General features: G+C 34.4%; 3 protein-coding genes across 4 annotated transcripts in view; 1 reads left to right on the forward strand and 2 right to left on the reverse strand.

Annotated features, from left to right (window-relative positions):
* Window positions 1–728: 728 nt before the first annotated feature.
* Window positions 729–5,044, reverse strand: LOC141457741 (putative odorant receptor 19b). Of its 2 annotated transcripts, XM_074134974.1 has the most exons (9): window positions 4,914–5,044; window positions 4,232–4,373; window positions 3,730–3,868; window positions 3,288–3,480; window positions 2,976–3,199; window positions 2,485–2,584; window positions 1,810–1,917; window positions 1,553–1,708; window positions 729–847 (listed from the first exon to the last, which is right to left on the reverse strand). In XM_074134974.1, exons 2-9 carry the CDS (start codon window positions 4,257–4,259, stop codon window positions 788–790), a joined length of 1,008 nt encoding a protein of 335 aa, XP_073991075.1. In that variant the 5' UTR covers window positions 4,260–4,373; window positions 4,914–5,044; the 3' UTR covers window positions 729–787. The 2 variants fall into 2 exon arrangements, with proteins under 2 accessions (XP_073991075.1, XP_073991076.1); XM_074134975.1 differs by lacking the exons at window positions 1,810–1,917; window positions 4,914–5,044 and having other exon boundaries at window positions 4,232–4,849.
* A 5,652-nt stretch (window positions 5,045–10,696) lies between these two features.
* On the reverse strand, window positions 10,697–16,097 carry LOC141457664 (putative odorant receptor 19b). The gene is made up of 9 exons (XM_074134871.1): window positions 15,929–16,097; window positions 15,576–15,717; window positions 14,602–14,740; window positions 13,354–13,546; window positions 12,431–12,651; window positions 12,236–12,335; window positions 11,417–11,524; window positions 11,188–11,343; window positions 10,697–11,064 (listed from the first exon to the last, which is right to left on the reverse strand). The coding sequence occupies exons 1-9, from the start codon at window positions 15,938–15,940 to the stop codon at window positions 11,011–11,013; spliced, it is 1,125 nt and encodes a 374-aa protein (XP_073990972.1). The 5' UTR covers window positions 15,941–16,097; the 3' UTR covers window positions 10,697–11,010.
* Window positions 15,417–18,944, forward strand: part of LOC141457663 (uncharacterized) — a 40,592-nt gene continuing 37,064 nt past the window's right edge. The window contains exon 1 of the mRNA XM_074134870.1: window positions 15,417–15,519. The gene's annotated coding sequence lies outside the window, so the exon portion shown is untranslated. The remainder of the gene's footprint in view (window positions 15,520–18,944) is intronic.

Genomic DNA, 18,944 nt, shown 5'->3' on the forward strand with positions numbered 1-18,944 from the left:
TTACTTAACCTGAACACATTAAAATACAAAAAGATTAGTCTAGATCGTCTCTTCCGCGATGATAAAAACAAACAATAAATATCTTAACAAAAAAGAAATAACTTTGCAGTAAGAGAATTAACTCTTATTAGCTCTATTTGGCGCGTATTTTCTCTGGAATACTAGTGTAAGCATTCTTGAAGGATATAACATTTTAATTATTTCGGTCTGGTGCGATTAGGCGATGTAGGATATATTTTATTACTTCCTTCTTTCCAAACTGTAGAATTCTTTGCATATTTCATAATTTTGGGCATATGATTAATTTCGGCACAGATCCCAATTTTGCCTTACATAGAAAAAGCTACATCTAATAAATTATATTTTGACGCATAAAAAGTAAATTCTACGGGTAAATCCTGAGACTTCTTTTCAACTCGGTGTTTAATACGCCATAGTCCTGCCCCCTTAAGATGAAAACTTGGCTTCTACAGTATATGATAAGATAACTAGTCAAAACGCAGAGTAAGTCACCATAAATCTATTCCTTTATTACACATCTTAAGGTGATGATGCACCTACCTGAACAAACTACTCTGCCAAAATGGTGTTCATGTCCTTTTATACGTTTCCACCCTAACACTGAAGAGACATTCAGAAAGGGAATTCCTTTGAGTTAGGCGCACTACGTTCTAAAATCTAGGGTTCAGAAGGTTATGATTTTTTAATCTTATTTTGATTTAAATTAGATTGCAGAATAGAATAACTTTATTTCATTAATCTACATTGTTAGCTCGACAGTACAATATTATTCTGAATCTTCCAAATTATTGATCATGGCCAAATAGCTGTATATTCCTTGAGCTACCTGAAATTTAAAATTATATTATGAGAAAAAAGTTGATAAGTTGATTATTTTATTCCATAATAATGAAGAATTTTATGGCCAGCAAGCTTGCAAACCATTTCATTAGTTTTCACGTTTGTCCTAAATGAAGATTGATAGAACTAACTAACTGTGAAACTCTAATAACTGTGAAAACGTTTCAACCAGTTTACACTTAGAAAAGGCTTTTTTTTTAACCAAAGATTATTAGCTCAATCCCACAAAAGATTTTGGTACTTTTCAATGTTGCAAATATTATGTGTTTGGGATCAAATAGCTGGAAGGTCATGAAATAAATCACAACATGGAAGCAGGTAATATTTGCCAAATTTGGGAAATTCAGAACTACGTCTGGTTGGTCCAAGGGTTAAACCTAATTAGTTTCACACTAAATAATCTCTGTGATTAACGTGTTTTTTCCGATCTCTGAGGTCAGCTGGTCATTTTCAGTGCAGGGCGGACCTCGGTGTTCCCAAAGTTATAGACAACACAGGACAGCTCCTAGAAAGAAGAAATTTAAGAGCAGACCGACAAAAACTTCGAGAGTGGGATTCTAGAGCACTAATCACTGAACTAATCGCATTCTATCAGACTCTTAATTCCTCCATGTGCAAGGACTAAACTAACTTCGTAAACATTCTAGTCCACAATAATCTATTTTGTTTAGAGTTAGAAATGAATGATTACCGTTGCAAAACACGCATTATTGAATGTAACAAATCGCCTATAACTTAAAGTGATTGGTTTAGTGTTCAATATCTTCATGATTAGTAGTTCCTTTCTTAACTTCGGCGATATCTGATACCATGGTCCCATGTATGAACTATTGTGTAGCATTTCCATCTGCAAAAAATAAGTAAAATTTAAATTTTGTATAAAATCGGAAAATAATAGGAAGTAAGTTCATTGCGCTTCTACTGAAAACTTCAACTTGATCTAATAACCTGGTTACTAATTTCCTGTCCACAAGAGCAAATTATGAACGGAGCTGAGACTGCCAGAAAGAATTTGTAAAGTAAATCAAATACCCCTGGGTCTTGTCGTCGAGCCGCCTGGAAAACAAATCTGGAATGAACACTCGCACGACCTTCTTTTATTCTAGAGGATCTGAGTCATACATTACAAACCCGTGAGTTTCAAAACAAATTCTCCTCTATTGGGATTGTTAAGGGGAAGCTGTGTTGCTGGCAGTAAAGTTGCTATTACTTAAGTAACGAGCGGATATTTTGTATTAATAAGATGTATGATAGAAAGGGATAAATGAAATAACGATATCAAGGGTTCAATGGCCAGCATTACCAAAACTATAACGAGAGACACACTATAACTATAACTAGCGGAATTAGCAAAAGTTATAAAGTCGATAAGTTATTGAAAAAAAAGTTATAGGTGTTTAGAAATAAATAGCCGCAGCGATTTTTGGGAAATTTCAGAAAAATGGATCCATAATTGTGTTTAAGTTTCCACAAAGTTTTGGGTTTAAGATATACACACGCACACACTAATTTGTAAAAACTATTTTTTCGTCCTTAGATAACCTCAAAACTCTATTTCAACTTCTGGTTATAATGAAGAAAAGGTACAGCATATAAAAAAAAACTCGCAAAACATCTATTTACCTTAATTAATGTATACCCAAATCCGCACGGCTGTAAAGATGATACTAAAGTCTCAAAATACAATTGTCCAGAATAGATTTCATTACAGGTTTGTATCAATCTGAAATTTGCAAAACAAATCAGTTACAGTAAATTGATTACCCTGAAAGTACCCTTCGCAATGTTGCACTAAATGTACGTATGATACACTGTAACGTGAGCCTAGTCGGAAAACAGTTCTTTTCTCCTAGTTTTCCCTTCACCTCCGGGATTGTGGAGGTGTTGTGAAGTTGCAGGGATTAACTTCAATGTCACCTTTCTAGTTACCTACTATATAAATTACCAATCAAGTGATTTTTATCGATTTTATTCAAACCTCAAATATAAGAAATTATGTTAGAATTATTTGTAGGTAAATTAGATAAACGAATTGAATACAGTTTTTAAAGAAGTCCATTCTGTTTTTAATTAATTGTATGGAAGATTACTATCTGACTGGAAGTTGCACTTACTGCATTATTGCAAGGTGATGTCGATATGTGTTTCTATCGATGATTCCATTGGTTTCCAATTTCACCTGTAGAACTTTGATAAATCCGGACAATTCAAAGGTTATAGTGAATAGAAATATCGTATAGGAAGTGTATAAGATGCCACTTGAAATAGACAGCACAGTAGTGTAGAACATGGCTCCTAGATATGGCCAGAATTCTTTCGTACTCCAAGGTATCCACACCTGGGAATTTAAGGTAAATAAAGAAACTATAAAAGGTTCAGAAAAACGTAATTCAAAACTATTGGAATAAAACCACACTAATCCCTACTTGGAAGATTAAATGCGGTCGTTCAGACTGTGTGATATAATCAGTGAATGTGTTGATGCCGAAGGACACAGCTGGGAAACTCATCATCAACAGGACGTATCCGGTGTTCAACTTGAATAGAAATGATTCTGCGTCAATTATATGATGTTGATTATCAATATCTTCCAGCAGTTCTTGGCGTAATTGTTCTAAACTGCAAAATAAAAGAATGTACAATTTGGTTTGTTTATTGAATTGAATTCCACAAATATAAAAAATATCTGTGAGATAAACGCCCCAAGAACCTTAAAGGACTTAAATTATTTAAATTGTTTGGAATCAAATCATATTTAAAGAACGCTCTGATGTTCTAAACCTAAGAACAGAATACAATCCTTGATTCATTTTTATAAGGGCTTCATTTTGTTTCCCAAAATTATAAGAATAAAAAATTGTAGCTTACCTTTCAAAAAGCTTGCGAATCTCTGTTTCACAGTACAGTATTTTTATAGCTTTTGCATTTATATGTACGTAAATGATGGTAGCTGACATGGCCTGGATTAGTTCTTGCAGATTGCCGTCCCCCCAGAGAATTATCTTAACTAGAACATAAATAGGCTAGTTGGAGTTTTGTGGTCTTAAGGTGATTCTTAATTATAATTTAACAATTAAATATGGATCAGCTCACTTATTGTTTTGCATACAGTGATCTATTATTTAAATGGTATTCGAGATCTTCTAAGATATTGACTAATTCTCTGTTCCAGACCTAGGAAAAGATCTAAATGGATTTTTTTGGAACGAAACTATCATTTGAACGCCCTATTTTCCTCTATTGGAGGCTTGAAGGAAGCAAAATTTTAGGGAATCAAAATTCCAACCCAAGATCTCCGTGTGGGAATCAAATATGCTAACCACCGAACTAATCCACCTATTATTATTAGCAATATTATTATTCTAATTACTTGCTCCCAGTCCTAATGCGTTCAACATGATCAGATTGTACGCTGTGAGTAGAATGGACCAGGGTCTTCCTTCTTTGTTGAGTAAGCCAGCGTATTTAAGGTAGTTGTAGCAGAATTTTACCGGAGTAGTATCCTTAGAGATCTGTGAGAACAAGACAGAAGTCAAAATTTAATTTTAGTTTGGTATAAAAAAGATAAAAATAGATATTTAACTCTAATTGTCTGCGTTGTAACAAAAATCAGTGTGTTATTATTATTATTTTTCATTTATTAAAAACGTATGTTATAAGCTTGTTCTTTTATTTCAAATTCCTATGAGGCATCCACTAGGTGTAGTAGAACTTCTTCCAGAATTTACTTTATAGACAGTGAAGAGCTCATGGAATGAATATGAAGGCATAGTTTTTGCTACTCCGTTTTGAGAAATCTAATAAGCAATTTGAGAAATTGCTACTGTTTTGAGAAATCTGGGGAATCTATGACAACAGATCAAACACTTCGCTTGTTAAATGAGCGACTTTATGACTGTCAACCACAAAAACTGATCTTGCTGTAATTATGTATCCTGATCAGATTTGCATTCTAACATAAATTAACAATCATGAATTAAAATTAATGTTAACTATTTAATATGCAAGAATTTTAATAAAAAGTACTAGTGAGAAAGTATAGTTTTACAGACGATTAGTTCGCTAGTTCTGAAGTTGGTCAGTAGCTACTGGAGTTGGGCCAGCACTGGACACCCGTTAAATAACCAATAAAAACCAAGTAAGACTCATCAATCGTTCATTAATGATTACCTTGCCAACAAGGTCTTTCATTGAATATTTGATGACAAGCTGAATAATATCAGAGTTTGTCTTCTTTAAGAAACTGTTAATTAAGTTGTCAATAATTCTGTGTTTGGTCGGCCGCTAAAAACCCACAATTACAGTCTTGTTGACTGGAGAAATATCTGGGTACGTACTTGATTATTATGTTGATTACATGTAATTGCTATGAAATTGTACACAATTTCTTTAGAATATTTATCTTCTCCATCCTAAGCGTCTCTCTTTTCTTTTTTTAAATCTTCCCTTAGGTAATTCTTCAACTTTTATTGTCTTTTTATATATTATTTATCTGCTATTTTCTGTAACGGTTGTGGAATACGAACTTTTTTTCGCCAGTCAGTTTTTATTTTTTATTTCATTACTTTTTCCGGACGTTTCGTGATTTTTTTGATCAACCACCATACTATTTATTGATTTATGGGTTTCGTTTTAGATTACTTTCATTACTTTATTTGATTTTATATTTACAATTTTTCACAATTTTTTTTTTTTTTAGAATTGCCTTATTTGATTTTATGCGATCCTGATATATGACGTAATGGATCTTTAAGGGAGCATTCTGCCAAGATGTCCAAATTATTGTAATCGGCAAAAAAACAACAAAAATTCAGCGAATTTTTCATTGTTACATGAACCGTACAAATATTATTTTTTCGACAATTTTTTGGTTTCTGGGCATTTAAAAATTCAATAAACAACCAATATTAGTGTTGAGAGGTAAGTTAACTTAAATTAAAAGCACCAGGACGAGTGAGCTCTTTATTATAACTGAACTTACTAGTCTACTATAAATTATAATAATAAAGTTCAGAGTCCACAACAATTAGTGCTGCGTGAAGCGTAAGTGCACTAAAGGTACTTGAAGCGTACAGTGAGAAAGCGTACGGGCAGAGCTGCGGAAAAGTACAGGGAAAGCGTAGCGGTTAAATATGCAGAGCGGCAGAAGCGCACTATATAATTAGCAGAGCCAAGATTCGACTGACTCCACAAAAATATGACGATATGGTCAAAGAAAGAGTAGAGGAGGAGTAGCAGGTTTGATTGGGAACTAAAAGAAATAAACACAACAAAAGTTAAGAAAATAAAATAGTTGGCGGCGATATGAAAAGGTTATAGCGCGAGAAAACGCGTAATACGAGAGCGGGAAAAATGAGAAAGAGAGGGAGAAGAGAAAAGGAACCGCCACGTGAAGTTCGAGTACGACTGAACAGCCCACTTGAATTGTGACTTCACCAATACAGCAAGTACGTAGATCGAAATATCGCTAAGAAAGCAAATCATTTAAAACAGTCTCAGTTGACATTGAAGTATGGAAGAACAATAGACAAATAACTTCAAAAAATAATAAAAAGCAACTATATAATGTGCTGCAGACCTCTGCAACATGAAGTAATAACTATCCACAATCTTAAGTATACTGGTGATGCTGCAAAATTTCGAGAGCGTCCAAGATCATTGGATCCAAGCTTTATCAATAGAGAATTATGGGTGCAATTTCCGAGCTCATGTGATGGTCTAGAGTTTGCAAATAGTAACTCGGCCTCTGCCAACTGGAACTCCTTTCAAAGAGCCATAGTTCAAGTTTAATTCCAGAGCATTAAACCACTCTAGTATCTGTGAATCCTTTTTTCCTCTAGAATGAATTTGATCATTTTGAGAGTGTCTTAAAAAATGTTGATGTCAATCCCTTGACATTTGCTTTTAGACCGTAGGTTGATAAAAGCTATTTCTCAGAATATACGTTTTCTGAGGTGTACCTTTCACTATCTTTTTTCAATTCTCAAAGATACAAGTATTTGAGCTGAGAACTCAATTTCTACTAAGTGTTGCAATTGCAATGCTTTCTTTTATTATAAGTATAGGAAAATCATGGTGATTACTCTGAATCGGATTCTTTCGTTGTCGAGATGTTTCGTTTTCCAACTGTCGATTATTGGTTTTTCCTCTATACCTAGAAAATGTCTTTTCAGTTTAAAACTATTGAGAAGTGTTCCGCAACAGATGTGCCGTTTTAGCGTAATAAATAGGTACATCGTAGAGGTGGTCAGCCCCGTGCACCGCATGCATAATAAATATATAATCTCAATAAATATTATAATACTAATCACACCAATAGCAAATTACATAGAAGGATAAAATGGTTCCGTTTTGAGTCGTTCCGATTTGAAATTAGAAACTAAAATTTACACTGTCCATACAAATTTTTACAATAAAGGCAACTGAAAGGTAAGATGCCGCTTTGTGATGTTCCGGCTCCAGCATTGAATAGGTTCCGAAACGTCTGGATTAAAAATAATAAAAAGGATTTGAAACTGAAAGTGAGGCTTTATTAACCTGTTAGAAATATACAGGATCAGTCTGTAAAATCGTTTTAGTTTTAACTTATCTCAAAACATCCCTTTGTTGGGCTAGGCCAATTCTTCTGGGAGTTTGGCATTCCTTCTGCGGGTATCTCAATCCAACCACTCGAACAACATTCACACTATCACCCCTAATACTCACGCAGTTTAACTAGGGAGACTGTAGTGATGAATGAAGATGCAGTGATGGTATAAAGACAGAACAATTTTGGATTTACTGATATTCAAACTCTCATCTAGCTCCTCATCATCATCATCTCTCTGGTACGGGTGGAGAAGGGTTTCTTGTGAACAGCTGTTGCACAAGAGTCAGTCGATCCTAAGCCCTAGGAGAATTTTTGCTACTACCACCAAGATCTGCACCAGCGACGGCTCCAGGCGGGCTCTCGCCCAGACCCTTCTGCGCTCATCGCCGCGGCCCTCTTACTCATCAAGACATAATGATGATATAGTAATAAACTTTGTAATTAACAATACTGCAGTCAAGACTACAACATTAATTAACACACAGCTTATTAATCATCTTTGTCATTGACGGCAGAGTATAGGCACGACGCTACAGCGCCATCCATTTTCAGGGCTAGTTGCTTCATGTGAGGGTTCACGCACATGCTACATGCCAGAGTTGGGCACTGATTAAAAAAAAATTAATTCTAAATTTAATTGATTAAATTTATTTTTAATTTTAATCAGAATTTAATCGGCGAATTTAATCAGTAAGTAAAGTAAAGTAATCGCCTATTTTTTCAGGCGGGGCTTAACGTCCAACTACCAATTAGGTGTCGTGCACGGAGGCGACTAGCAAACATACTTTACTGTAAATTTCTCATATTAACCATTAAATAAAATCCAAGGCCTAAAGACCGGGAATCGAAACCAGTACCACAATACATATTAGCTTCGCAGTTCTTTAATCATAATTTTAATCATATGACAATTATTTAATCAATTAATTTCAAATTTAATCGTTAATCAAACTAAAAACATTATGATTAAATCTGAGGATTTAATTGAACTTTAATTTTAATCACCGAATTACTTCAATTTCAATCATTAATCAAACTAATTTAATCATCCACTTTTATGGCTTTTCAACCAATGGTTCGAACCACGTTTTGGCGAGGCTGAAACGAGCGCTTGTTTGATATCTTCTTCACTTTTAAATGTTTCGCCCTTCAACAAATTTTGTAAGGATAAAAACAAATGATAGTCGGAGGGTGCTAAGTGCGTGGAATATGGTGGATGCAACAGAATTTTCCAGCCTTGTTCTGCAATTTTTAAACGAGTCCCAAAAGCAGCATTTGGCCTGGCATTATCATGATGCAGTATGATGGTCTTATTGAACATCGCTGGCCTCTTTTCTTGGACTGCTGTCTTTAAATTATCCATTTGCTGACAATACTTCTCCGAATTGAGCTTTTCGTTCGGTTTTAAAAGTTCATAACGTATTGGGTCCTCGAATGTCCCACCATATACACAACATTCTGTTATTCAGAGTTAAATTAGGTTTAGAGGTGGAGGTGGAAGGGCTAGGTTTTCCGGGTTCACAATAATCCCTTTTCCTTATGATGTTTTCGTAGATAATCCACTTTTCGTCCCCAGTCATCTGGTTCAAGAAGAGCTCGATTCTGACCTCGAACTACGGACTTAACCCCAATGGACTATTTTCAGAGGGGATATCTAAAAAATAAAGTGTACAGTAACCTTAATCCCTTGGCTTCAGTCGAAGGTCTGGAACATCGAATAACTCTAGCATGCCTAGATCTTGTTTGTTCCATTTGAAAGAAAACTTAGATGCTGTATCTGGGGATATTGGGGTTTAAAAAATGGGTCAATTACTGAAAAAAACTAGATTTGATTAAATACGTGTTTTCAATTTTTTTGAAATTTCCAGCAGTTTGAAAAAAAAGTGGGTGGAGCATATAACTGGTCACCCTGTTTATAAGTTTAGTGAGTGGTAAACATAGTTAAATGTGAGTGTAAGGTGGTACTATCTAAGTCTTGAGAGTCACCAACATGGTATAGATGAGACACCAGACTGGTAGAATGAAGGTGCCAAGTTTGGGAAAGGTGATACTATTGATAGAGAAGAGGCACCAGCTAGGCGGAATAAAGATGCATTGGTCTGATTCTGGTTTAACCATTGGCAATGTTTGATTTTAAAAATTTAATCTCTCAAATTTTGATCAAATTAAAAAATTTAATCGTCAAAAGTGATTAAAACTAAATTTGGAATTTAATTCAATCAATTAAATTCTGATTATTTAATTTTAATCGTAATTTTTAGTTATGATTAAAAATTTTAATTGATTAAATTAAAAGTGGATTTAATTTTAATCAACTAATTTAGGGCGATTAAATTTTTTAATTTTAATCATGATTAAAATTAAATTTCGGTTTAATTCAATTGGATTTTAATTGATTAAATTTTTGCTCTGCTAAATGCACCCATTTCAATTTATCAATATGATCCAGTTTATATTGCAGAGCCACAAGAAACAAAAAAATCAAATCCATTTTTTCTTTTTTGCAACGACCTGAGATTTTTAGGATAAATATAAATAAGCTTAATTAAACTTTATTTAACAATGATTTATCCTCTTTTAATAAAAATAACAATTTAATGTAGTTTTAAAGAAAATCAAACTAATATTTTACTAATTAAACTATTTTGAAAAACCTAACCATTGAAGTTTACAGTTTTAAGTCAGCATTATCAAACTAAAAATATGATGACACTCGATTAGAAAGTTCTTGTACAGTGTAGATTCATCTCAAAGAGTTGATCTTGATTAGAGTTGTCTGTGACTGAGAATAACAGATTGACTGGCCTAATTGGGAATAGTCTACCATTTGGAATAGAATGACGGTTATCTGTCATAGTCAGCACATAGTTTCACGTTCCCAAAGAAATACCGAATGATCCAAACAAATTTAAATAAACTTCTCAATTTTCATTTTTGATATGAAAGAATTGCTCTAAATTGTATTTTGCTGTTTGTAGGTTTTAAAAAAAAATTTGTAATTTGTAGTTTCAGTTTATTGAAGCTACTTTAGGATAATCTTTAGTCATGTCAGTAATAAAATATCCTGCGATTTCAAGTGATCTAGCATCAGAAAAGGAATAGAATTGTAAGCTTAAGAACTGGATTAAACTTTAGGTGTAACTTCGTATATCATGGTGATATCTCATTTCCACTTCAGGCTAATCATCCAGACATACGAAAGTAAATTCAAACATACGTAAGTTATATTTTTTAATTAAACAGCTGTGTTTTTAAGAATACTTTATTTATCTTTGGCAGCTATTATGATTTAATAGAGAAATACAAAATTGATACTTTTAATATTCACTTAACTTATAATCTTTAGATAATACATGTGGTACATACAATCAGGACAAGGAGGGAGTTTCTCAGGAATGCGCACGTGTGCACAAAATGTTAACAAAGCAAGAATTCCGGGCAGCTGCTTAATCAGTGAAATAAAAGTTAACATTTAAATATAACAAACTATAACTCGTAGGTATAACGATTGAAAAGCAAGTAATAGCCAAATTTCTCTTTCATTTAAGGGGAGAGGGATATTATAAATCAAATTGACTGATCATCATTAAATATGAATAAACTCCTTGTAAAACCTGTAACAAAAAATAAATTTGTTTAAACTTTAGAGATAATTTGGTTCTAAGTGATGAAATGGGAACTTCTGCGATAAGCTACAAATGATGCTCCATAAAACAAACAATAGAACTATTCTTTACCGAAGCATAACAGACGAAATCAAATATCACATATCTTCTAAACGATAATGATTTTGGTATTGCAGTGATTTTCATCATCATCACTAGATCCATCCTAATGGATGGTTTTTCTTCGTACCATTTTCCCATGTAAGTGCTGGTATGTAGTTTTTCAAACTAAAAACAATTTCAAAAGAATAAATAACAATATCAGAAATTTAAATCAACAGAAATATAGGGCAGAAGATACCTGAGTCCGAATAACTTGTCCACAGGCGCAGACCGTTAGCGGTGCTGAAAGTGCCAGAAGAATCTTGTAAATCAAATCAAACGCACCTGGATCATTTCTTTTTATTATCTGAATGAATAATAATGTTTAGATAATTATGTAACGTTTCGCATTTACAAAAGATATCTTCACAATTTTATTCTAGAATCTTAACAACAAGAAATATCATGAGTGGTCAAGAAGAGAGACTGGTCTGAAGCTCGCGAAGATCTGATTAGACAATTATAACAACACAAAACGTGCCTCAGATTGAGTAAAGATGTTATTTATTTATGTAGGCGTTACAATCAGTATATTCTACATACAATACGTAAATCTGAAGTGGTTTAAGTAGAAGTAAGGTGAGTACCGGAGAGAAACCACCCGATAAGAGCACTCTCTTGAGTAAAGATGAATTCCGCAACTGATAGAGATCCCTTAAGAGGTGTAGTCGGCTCAACCTGAAGACTAACGCTTACTGACTGCCAAGCAAGGAAGATTCTTCAGGAACCTACGAAATTACTAGGGGTTTGGGAAGAATGTACCTCCCTGGAAAATTGGAGAGGGTGCTGTAGGGTAAAGACAATAAGTAGAAAAAGTTAAGGTGATATGGGTATCTGCGCCCATGGATGTTTGGACGGTGGGTCTGCAAAACAGAGAAACGGCATCGTCCCAGAATAGTCTTAAGGTGGAGAATAAAAAGGAGCTGTCTTCAACCTGGAGACTGGAATAAGCTCTGTACAGGCCTTACTTGTTGGAATGGCCTAATTTAATATCAAAGTCAATAAATTACTAATTTACCTTAATCAAAGTATAGCCAAAACCGCAAGGTTGTACGGATGATGCTAATATTTCAAAATACAGCTGTCCAGAAAATAGGTCATTGTATTGTTGAAGTAACCTATAAAAAAAGGGTTTGGTATAGCAGAAATTATATGCTCTTCAATATTTCCCTTCATCATTTATACGAAATTTAATATATTCAAGATCACTTACCGTATTATTTCCGCGTGCTGTCTGTACACTTGATTATTTGGTCTATCGCCTTCCAGTTTGGCTTGCAGAACTTTCACAAAAGCAGATATTTGAAATGTGAAAGTAAACTGGAAAATGCAGATCGCTGCGTAAATGAAAGTAGTTGTGATTGGAAAGATTGTTACGTACAACATCCCTCCTAGATATGGCCAAAATTCTTTCATATTCCACGGCATCCATACCTTTTGGAATAAAGCAAAACCAAGGTAATAAATAAATTAAAATTAACACCATTGTTTCATTTATTTCAACCAATTAGTTGCGTATCACAGCTAACATAACATATTCAATATTCTATCATTAGAAGGATTTTCTACTCTTGTTTCTATTTAACTCAGAATTGCCAGAAAAATCATCAGCATTATTAATATTACGGTTGATTATCTCAAGATTTTTGTAAATAATTCTCCAAGCTGGTATGTAGTATAAGTAATGGTCTATTTTTTCAGGCATGGCTTAACGCCTAACTACCAATTAGGTGAACGCAGATTGCAGCATAAAGCTTGGGTATGTTGTCGGGGACAGGGTGGAAGCTTGTATACTTTATTGTATACGAGTATAATTTTTTCTATCAAATAAAAACTAGCCCTTCGCGGGATTCGAACTGGGGATCTCCCACTTACAAAGTCATGTTCGTAACTACTAGACCCACACTAGACTTGATTTCAGAGTGACTCAAGCTCTAATCTGTTAGAGCTTATATAAACCCTTATACAACTGTCCTACTGGACAGTTTAAAATGTGTTCGTTTGGAAGCTAACGCTTGCTGGACAAGAACATCTGAACGAATTGAGCGCACTGAATGCTCGTAATGCTTGGGTACGTTGTCAAACAATAGTAAGCCAGAAAATTACTAAGCTATTGAAACAAACATCTTTACTTACTGGAAGTATTAAATGTGGTTCCTCCGAACCAGTAACATAATCCACAACTAAATTCATAGCCAATGAAATGACCGGATAGCTTACAAAAAATGTACAATAATATTCAATTAATTTAATCAGTAAACCGTCCGAATCTATGAGAATGTGCTGATATTTATAGTCTTGATAGATCTCGTTGCGAATTTCTTCAATTCTGTAAAAAAAAAAAAAAAAAAATTACAAGATTTATTATATTAGTATTTCTGTGCAGTTTGTGTACTATAAAAAAAATTACATTTAACGATTAATAAAAATAAAATAATTTAAAAAATAACTAGTATAACTTCTGAATCGAAAAAAGAGTAGATTACTTTATGTTTCTGAGGTTTGTTTTGGTAAGTAAGGAAAAATCAGAGAAGGAAGAAGAAAGGAAATTAGAAGAATAAGTGGCCAAGAAGGTACCTGGGCTGATGCACGAAAGAAGGGGACCGATACTGATCTTTATTTTCCGGAGAAGGCGTTGGAAGATACGCAAAAGGGGAGTATAGTGGAAATTGTCTTCGGAAGAAGACCCTGAAGGGAGGGGATCTGTTGGCACCAGAGATTGGTTATCCCTATCTACTGGCTTCTGCCGCATTATTTTTAGAGAACGTGGGTACGTTTAACATCATTGGGGTGGGCTATAAGGTGATGATCTCATCTAGCACCAATGGGATAGCTGTAGATATGAAATGCCGAGTATCAAACAATAAGAAGACAAATAAAGGGTAAGCAATGATCAGAAAGATAGGCGTTAAAGAAGAAGTTTTATCAAGAGAAGCTGTAATCTAAAGCTAAGATAGTCAAGTGCAAAATATGTATTAGGCCCAAAGAAATGGTGAAGTATAGGCGCACCCACAACATCAGTGGAAGTTGGTGGAATTTAGCTTGTCAAACTCTAAAGGAAAAACTGGGAAAAACTTTTAAAGTTTTCAGCAGAAGAGAAATCTCCCTCAGATTCGCTTTCGAAATCGCAGAAGACTTAGTAACGAGCAGTTAGTCGAAGAGGAGAGTTAGTTGCAAACTGGGATCTCTGCCGGAAAGATACCAGAGGCTTAATAGATAACGAAAGTGCCAAATTAGCATATTATGGCACTCAAAGCACAACGTGCACCCAGTCACTAAACAAATCTGCTTTTAGATTTACATAACCACTGAAATAATTCAAAATATCCAAAAATAATTACTTTAAAAAACAATTAGTTAAACTTATCAAAATTCAAAAAATACCTGTCTAACATTTGTCGGACTTCCGTCTGATGGCAAAACATGTTCACTAATTTGGAATAAACATGGCTGCATATAGTTATCCATGACAAAGCTTGGATAAAGTCTGGTAAATCAGGAGTGGTCCAAAATAGTTGTAAAACTATCAAAACAAAGCAAAAACTCTGGTTAGATCACGCACACCATTTGCTTGAAACTACTGCTCTCAAGGTTCTAACACATAAATATTCTATAATCTGAGCGAAATTTAATTCTCCCTAACATTAAAACAGTTTTTTTTTAGAAACGTTCAGCACACTGAAATGTGTGAGCCTATGAAGTGATTTTAGCAACACTTAACCCACAAAAACAGTACACAAGTGATGACAAATACCAAATAGTACTCGTAGAGTCTACAGGGAATGTAACCTACCCCTTTTCATAGAAGTACGCATAATTGCTTCTCCCGGGAAATATGTTTCAAATAAGATTTATAGATCTACACAGATCCAATACAGTTAGTACTTTGAGTTTTAAAGAAAACTATAGGAACTTTTTTTCGAAAATATGCTTAAAAGACGGAAAATTGATTCAGTTAAGTGGTGCTTTGGGTTGACCGATTTGTATCGAAACCTTCTTGTGACATCGATTTTTCAACGAAATCACTAATTTCACGAATATCTGTTATTGAGTTACCCTAAGTGCATATAGTCCGACACAGAAAATAATCGGTAAAGACCACCTTTTTTTTTATTCCAGCAATCTCAAAATGGACTTTCCCAGTGAAAATTCAAAAAGAAAATCCGCACGAATATAGCACTTTCTCTAACCATTGTAGACTAAGAGGAAGCAAAGAGGCCGAACGCAACAGTATAAAGATATTTCCACTAACAAGGGACTGGCTCTTTGCTGTGCAGTGTCTAGTCCTATAGGACACCTAAGGTATGCTTTTAAACCTTGTAATTAAGCATTTTGAATGAATAAATTCCATCACTTACCGATAGTGACGACTAGAAGTTTCATGATAATAAAGTGATACGCAGTGATCAGATAAGACCATGGTCTTCCTTCTTGGTTCAGTAGGCCAACAAATCTTAAAGACTTATATGACAGAGTTGTTGGTGAAATATTCTTCGGTACCTGCAATAGATATTAAATTAAATGTAAAAAAAAAAAGATTTGAAGTTATTACTGGTGTTTTGTGAACACTTCCGCGCAGAAAACGCCATAATCAGAACCATATGTTAAATAAAAAAGAACATTAACCATACCAGTCAAGGATTAAGCAATAACCTCAAATGACCACTCAATTTTATTTAATCTTAAAAATTTAATAGAAAGCAGTATTTACCAAATTGACCATAGCCACTCGTTTAAATACTAAAATGAACCAATAGAGACTTCCTCAGCTACTGAAAGATTAGCTCTTTATAATCGCCGAATGTTCAATCATCGACTATTATAACCCTAGCATTTTCTATTTAATAATTGATCAGTCTAGATAATTCTAGTGTTTAACCAACTATTAATTATATATTGATCGTAAACTACATTTTTAATTACTTTTCTCTTCATAATTACTTATACCCTACATTACAGTTACAATCATACCAGGAGAATATAAATGGGTAAATGTTTGTTAATGATCAGTTTTCTAATCGTATTGATTAATCAGTAACATGATAATTATAGTAATTTTCTGTTAATCGCTATGTTTTTTTGCGTACATGATAGTATATAATTTACAAATGGTAAAATACTGGGCGGAGTCATGCAACAGACAAGCTCGTTCACTAAATTCGATTTTCCCTCTATTAAAGTCAGATTGCTTTATCTCAGTTTGTCCCAATTTACTTTATTTCTAGCCTTGGTTATTTGTTTTCTCTTATTAAATTCTCTACTTAGTTGTTATTTATTACTATAGTGTTTACCATATTCAAAACATCCTGTCTAATTGGTATCGCGTCAAAAGAGCGGAAAGTTTACTCTCTAGAGTAGTTAAAGCCAGTAGAGGGAAGTGGACTACCCACTTCTTCGGGAAGTTCGCATCTCTGCGGGCATCCGAGTTCGGATGATAAAGTCACGTTAAAAAAGTGCACAAGAAGAAACAGATTCAAATTAATGATTAGAATTAATTAATAAATCAACAATACATCTTAGCTTTGGTTACCGTAGCGCCTAATGGACTTATTATAATGAATGATAATATTGTATTCCACACAATTATTTACTTACCAGTTGGCTGTAAAGGTCCTGAAGGACCTGAGGCTGAGCCCTCCATCCTAGGCCCTACCCAATTTTATCCAACCTACTAGTCAAGGCTCTTTTAAGACCTCTAATCTCCTCCATCTGGAGCAAGCTTTCCAGTTATCGCAATCCAACTTGACTTATAACATAGCTAATCGACTTGAAAGCAGCAAATCGTACATTCCATAATTTCTCGGTTCGTCCTTGTTTCTAAGACCATCTATGTTGATTCATTTCAAATCATTGGCGGCAATGTGCTTTCGTAGATTCTTTCCTTACAGCCCGGTATACAACACTTACATTTAAGATTCGCTTGACTCGCCCAGAGACCATTATTGCTTTATCCTTTCACTCGTTGATTTTAGAGGTTAAAAACTGTTCCCTAGTTTTTTTTAAAAAAAAACTGTAAACACCATCAAAGAATACTCTTCTACCTGTTTGTGAACTAGCCGAAATTCTTTAACAAGTGCATTCAACTCTAGAAATGCCAACAACTTTAACTCACTCTACAATCTTAGTAACATTTAAAGAAGATTTTTTTAAGATCTTTAAGATAAGAGCGAGAAGGTTTTAGACCTAGCATATCGATAGAATTTGGTTATTGATTCCAAGAGTTGGACCGATTTTGTTCGGATGTACGAAAGAGCTCGGATACCTGGGTTAATTATTAAAACAGAAAAGATTCTTCTTGGTGGGGGGGGGGGGGTTACTGAATAAAGTTCCATCTAGCCTGGAAACCCAACCTCCAGCGAGTTTAAGATAAACCCTTGCCGAGGACCCTAATGTTGCCTGCGCAGTTGGGTCTTGCTTAAGCGATTTGATCACATCCTAGAACCATTTTTTTTTTTATTTGTTTACTTATTTTGCATTTGTATAAGTAAAAGAGATGAATGATAAGGGATGGCACAAATACACATGCACGCGTAAATATATCCATACATATACGCGCATATGCATGTGCGCTAAGATGCGTGAGTGGAGTGAACGACGACCATCCAGTGATGGAAGCCGTTAGTTCGCCACGTCGGAAAGCTTACACAGCAACCATCCTAGGAGGTCGGCGTTATATGTTGAGATGATCGCGTGGCCACCGCCGCTTTAGTCTGCGAAGTGGATTTTAAGGAAGTGTTGTGGTAGACATGTTGTGGATCAGAGGTTTTGTAGTGTCTGTGTAGATTTGAGTGGAGTTTTGTATAAAGAGATTGGGGCTATTTCAGATTCGAGAGGAATATTTAGATCAGAGTGTATTGTTTGATTGGAGACGTAGAAGGGAGCGTTAACTATTGTTCTTAGAATTTTTGATTGTAAGGTCTGAAGTCGGTTGATGTTCGATTTTTTAGCGCTTCCGTAGAGTTGTATTCCGTACGTCCGTATTGGAGCAAGTAGGGGCGGTATATAGTGTTCGTTTGTTCGTCAGTGTCAGTTTTGAACGTTTGTTGAGTAGTCTTTTCAACATTTTATACCTCAGAAAGAGGTCAGTTCGTTTGAGTCTCGTGTGGGGGTTCCATGTTAGTCGTTTGTCCTCCTAGAACCTAAACCCAATTTTATGAGAAATCTGCTTTTTGTAAGAGCGATTTCACAAAGAACTAAGCAGCCCACTGTAATGCCTTCTCTTGTTAAATGCATAGTTTCATAACATTACAGTTTTAAAAGGCGGTAAAATTATTGCTCGAAGAGCCAAATTTGAGAAAGTATGCTTACCGGAAGTCGGAATTTACGTCATAGTTTTTTTTTCTAAATTTATTTTATTAAAAGCTGAATCAATTTTCCAATTAATACGAAACATTTACTGCTTTTGATACAAACTTAATCATTTACTTCCTCTAACACCTGACAAAGCAATCTAATTGTCAAAAACAAGTTTACACCGGAAATATCCGCATTAAGGAATCCTGAAAGCGAAAGAAATATTTTTAGAAGATGCCCTGTGTTGGCAGTATATTTAGGTTACAGAAAAATGGTTTTAAGAGTAAATGCAGTTCCAGATGCTAAGGTTACTTTTTTTTACGAAAATCAATCCACCGGAAATACAAATTTATTGACGCAATGGCAGCTTTTTTTTTTATATATATATTTTCTTGGAGTTTCTTTAAACTTGGATCAATTTTTAACACAGCTAA

Source organism: Rhodnius prolixus, unplaced genomic scaffold (genome assembly GCF_049639745.1).
Source record: "Rhodnius prolixus isolate KJV_2025 unplaced genomic scaffold, Rpr scaffold_5, whole genome shotgun sequence".
Lineage (NCBI taxonomy): Eukaryota > Metazoa > Arthropoda > Insecta > Hemiptera > Reduviidae > Rhodnius > Rhodnius prolixus.

Excerpts from the sequence above, each read along its gene's own strand:
- LOC141457741 (XM_074134974.1), bottom strand. The coding sequence starts at position 4,259 with ATGTTGAACGCATTAGGACTGGGAGCAA. Across the intron at positions 3,200-3,287 it reads GACCGCATTTAATCTTCCAA|GTGTGGATACCTTGGAGTAC; the intron begins GTAGGGATTAGT and ends TTAAATTCCCAG. Across the intron at positions 1,709-1,809 it reads GACAGGAAATTAGTAACCAG|ATGGAAATGCTACACAATAG; the intron begins GTTATTAGATCA and ends TATTTTTTGCAG.
- LOC141457664 (XM_074134871.1), bottom strand. Across the intron at positions 11,525-12,235 it reads TTGGCTATACTTTGATTAAG|ATAATAAAAAGAAATGATCC; the intron begins GTAAATTAGTAA and ends TTATTCATTCAG. Across the intron at positions 11,344-11,416 it reads GACAAGTTATTCGGACTCAG|TTTGAAAAACTACATACCAG; the intron begins GTATCTTCTGCC and ends AATTGTTTTTAG.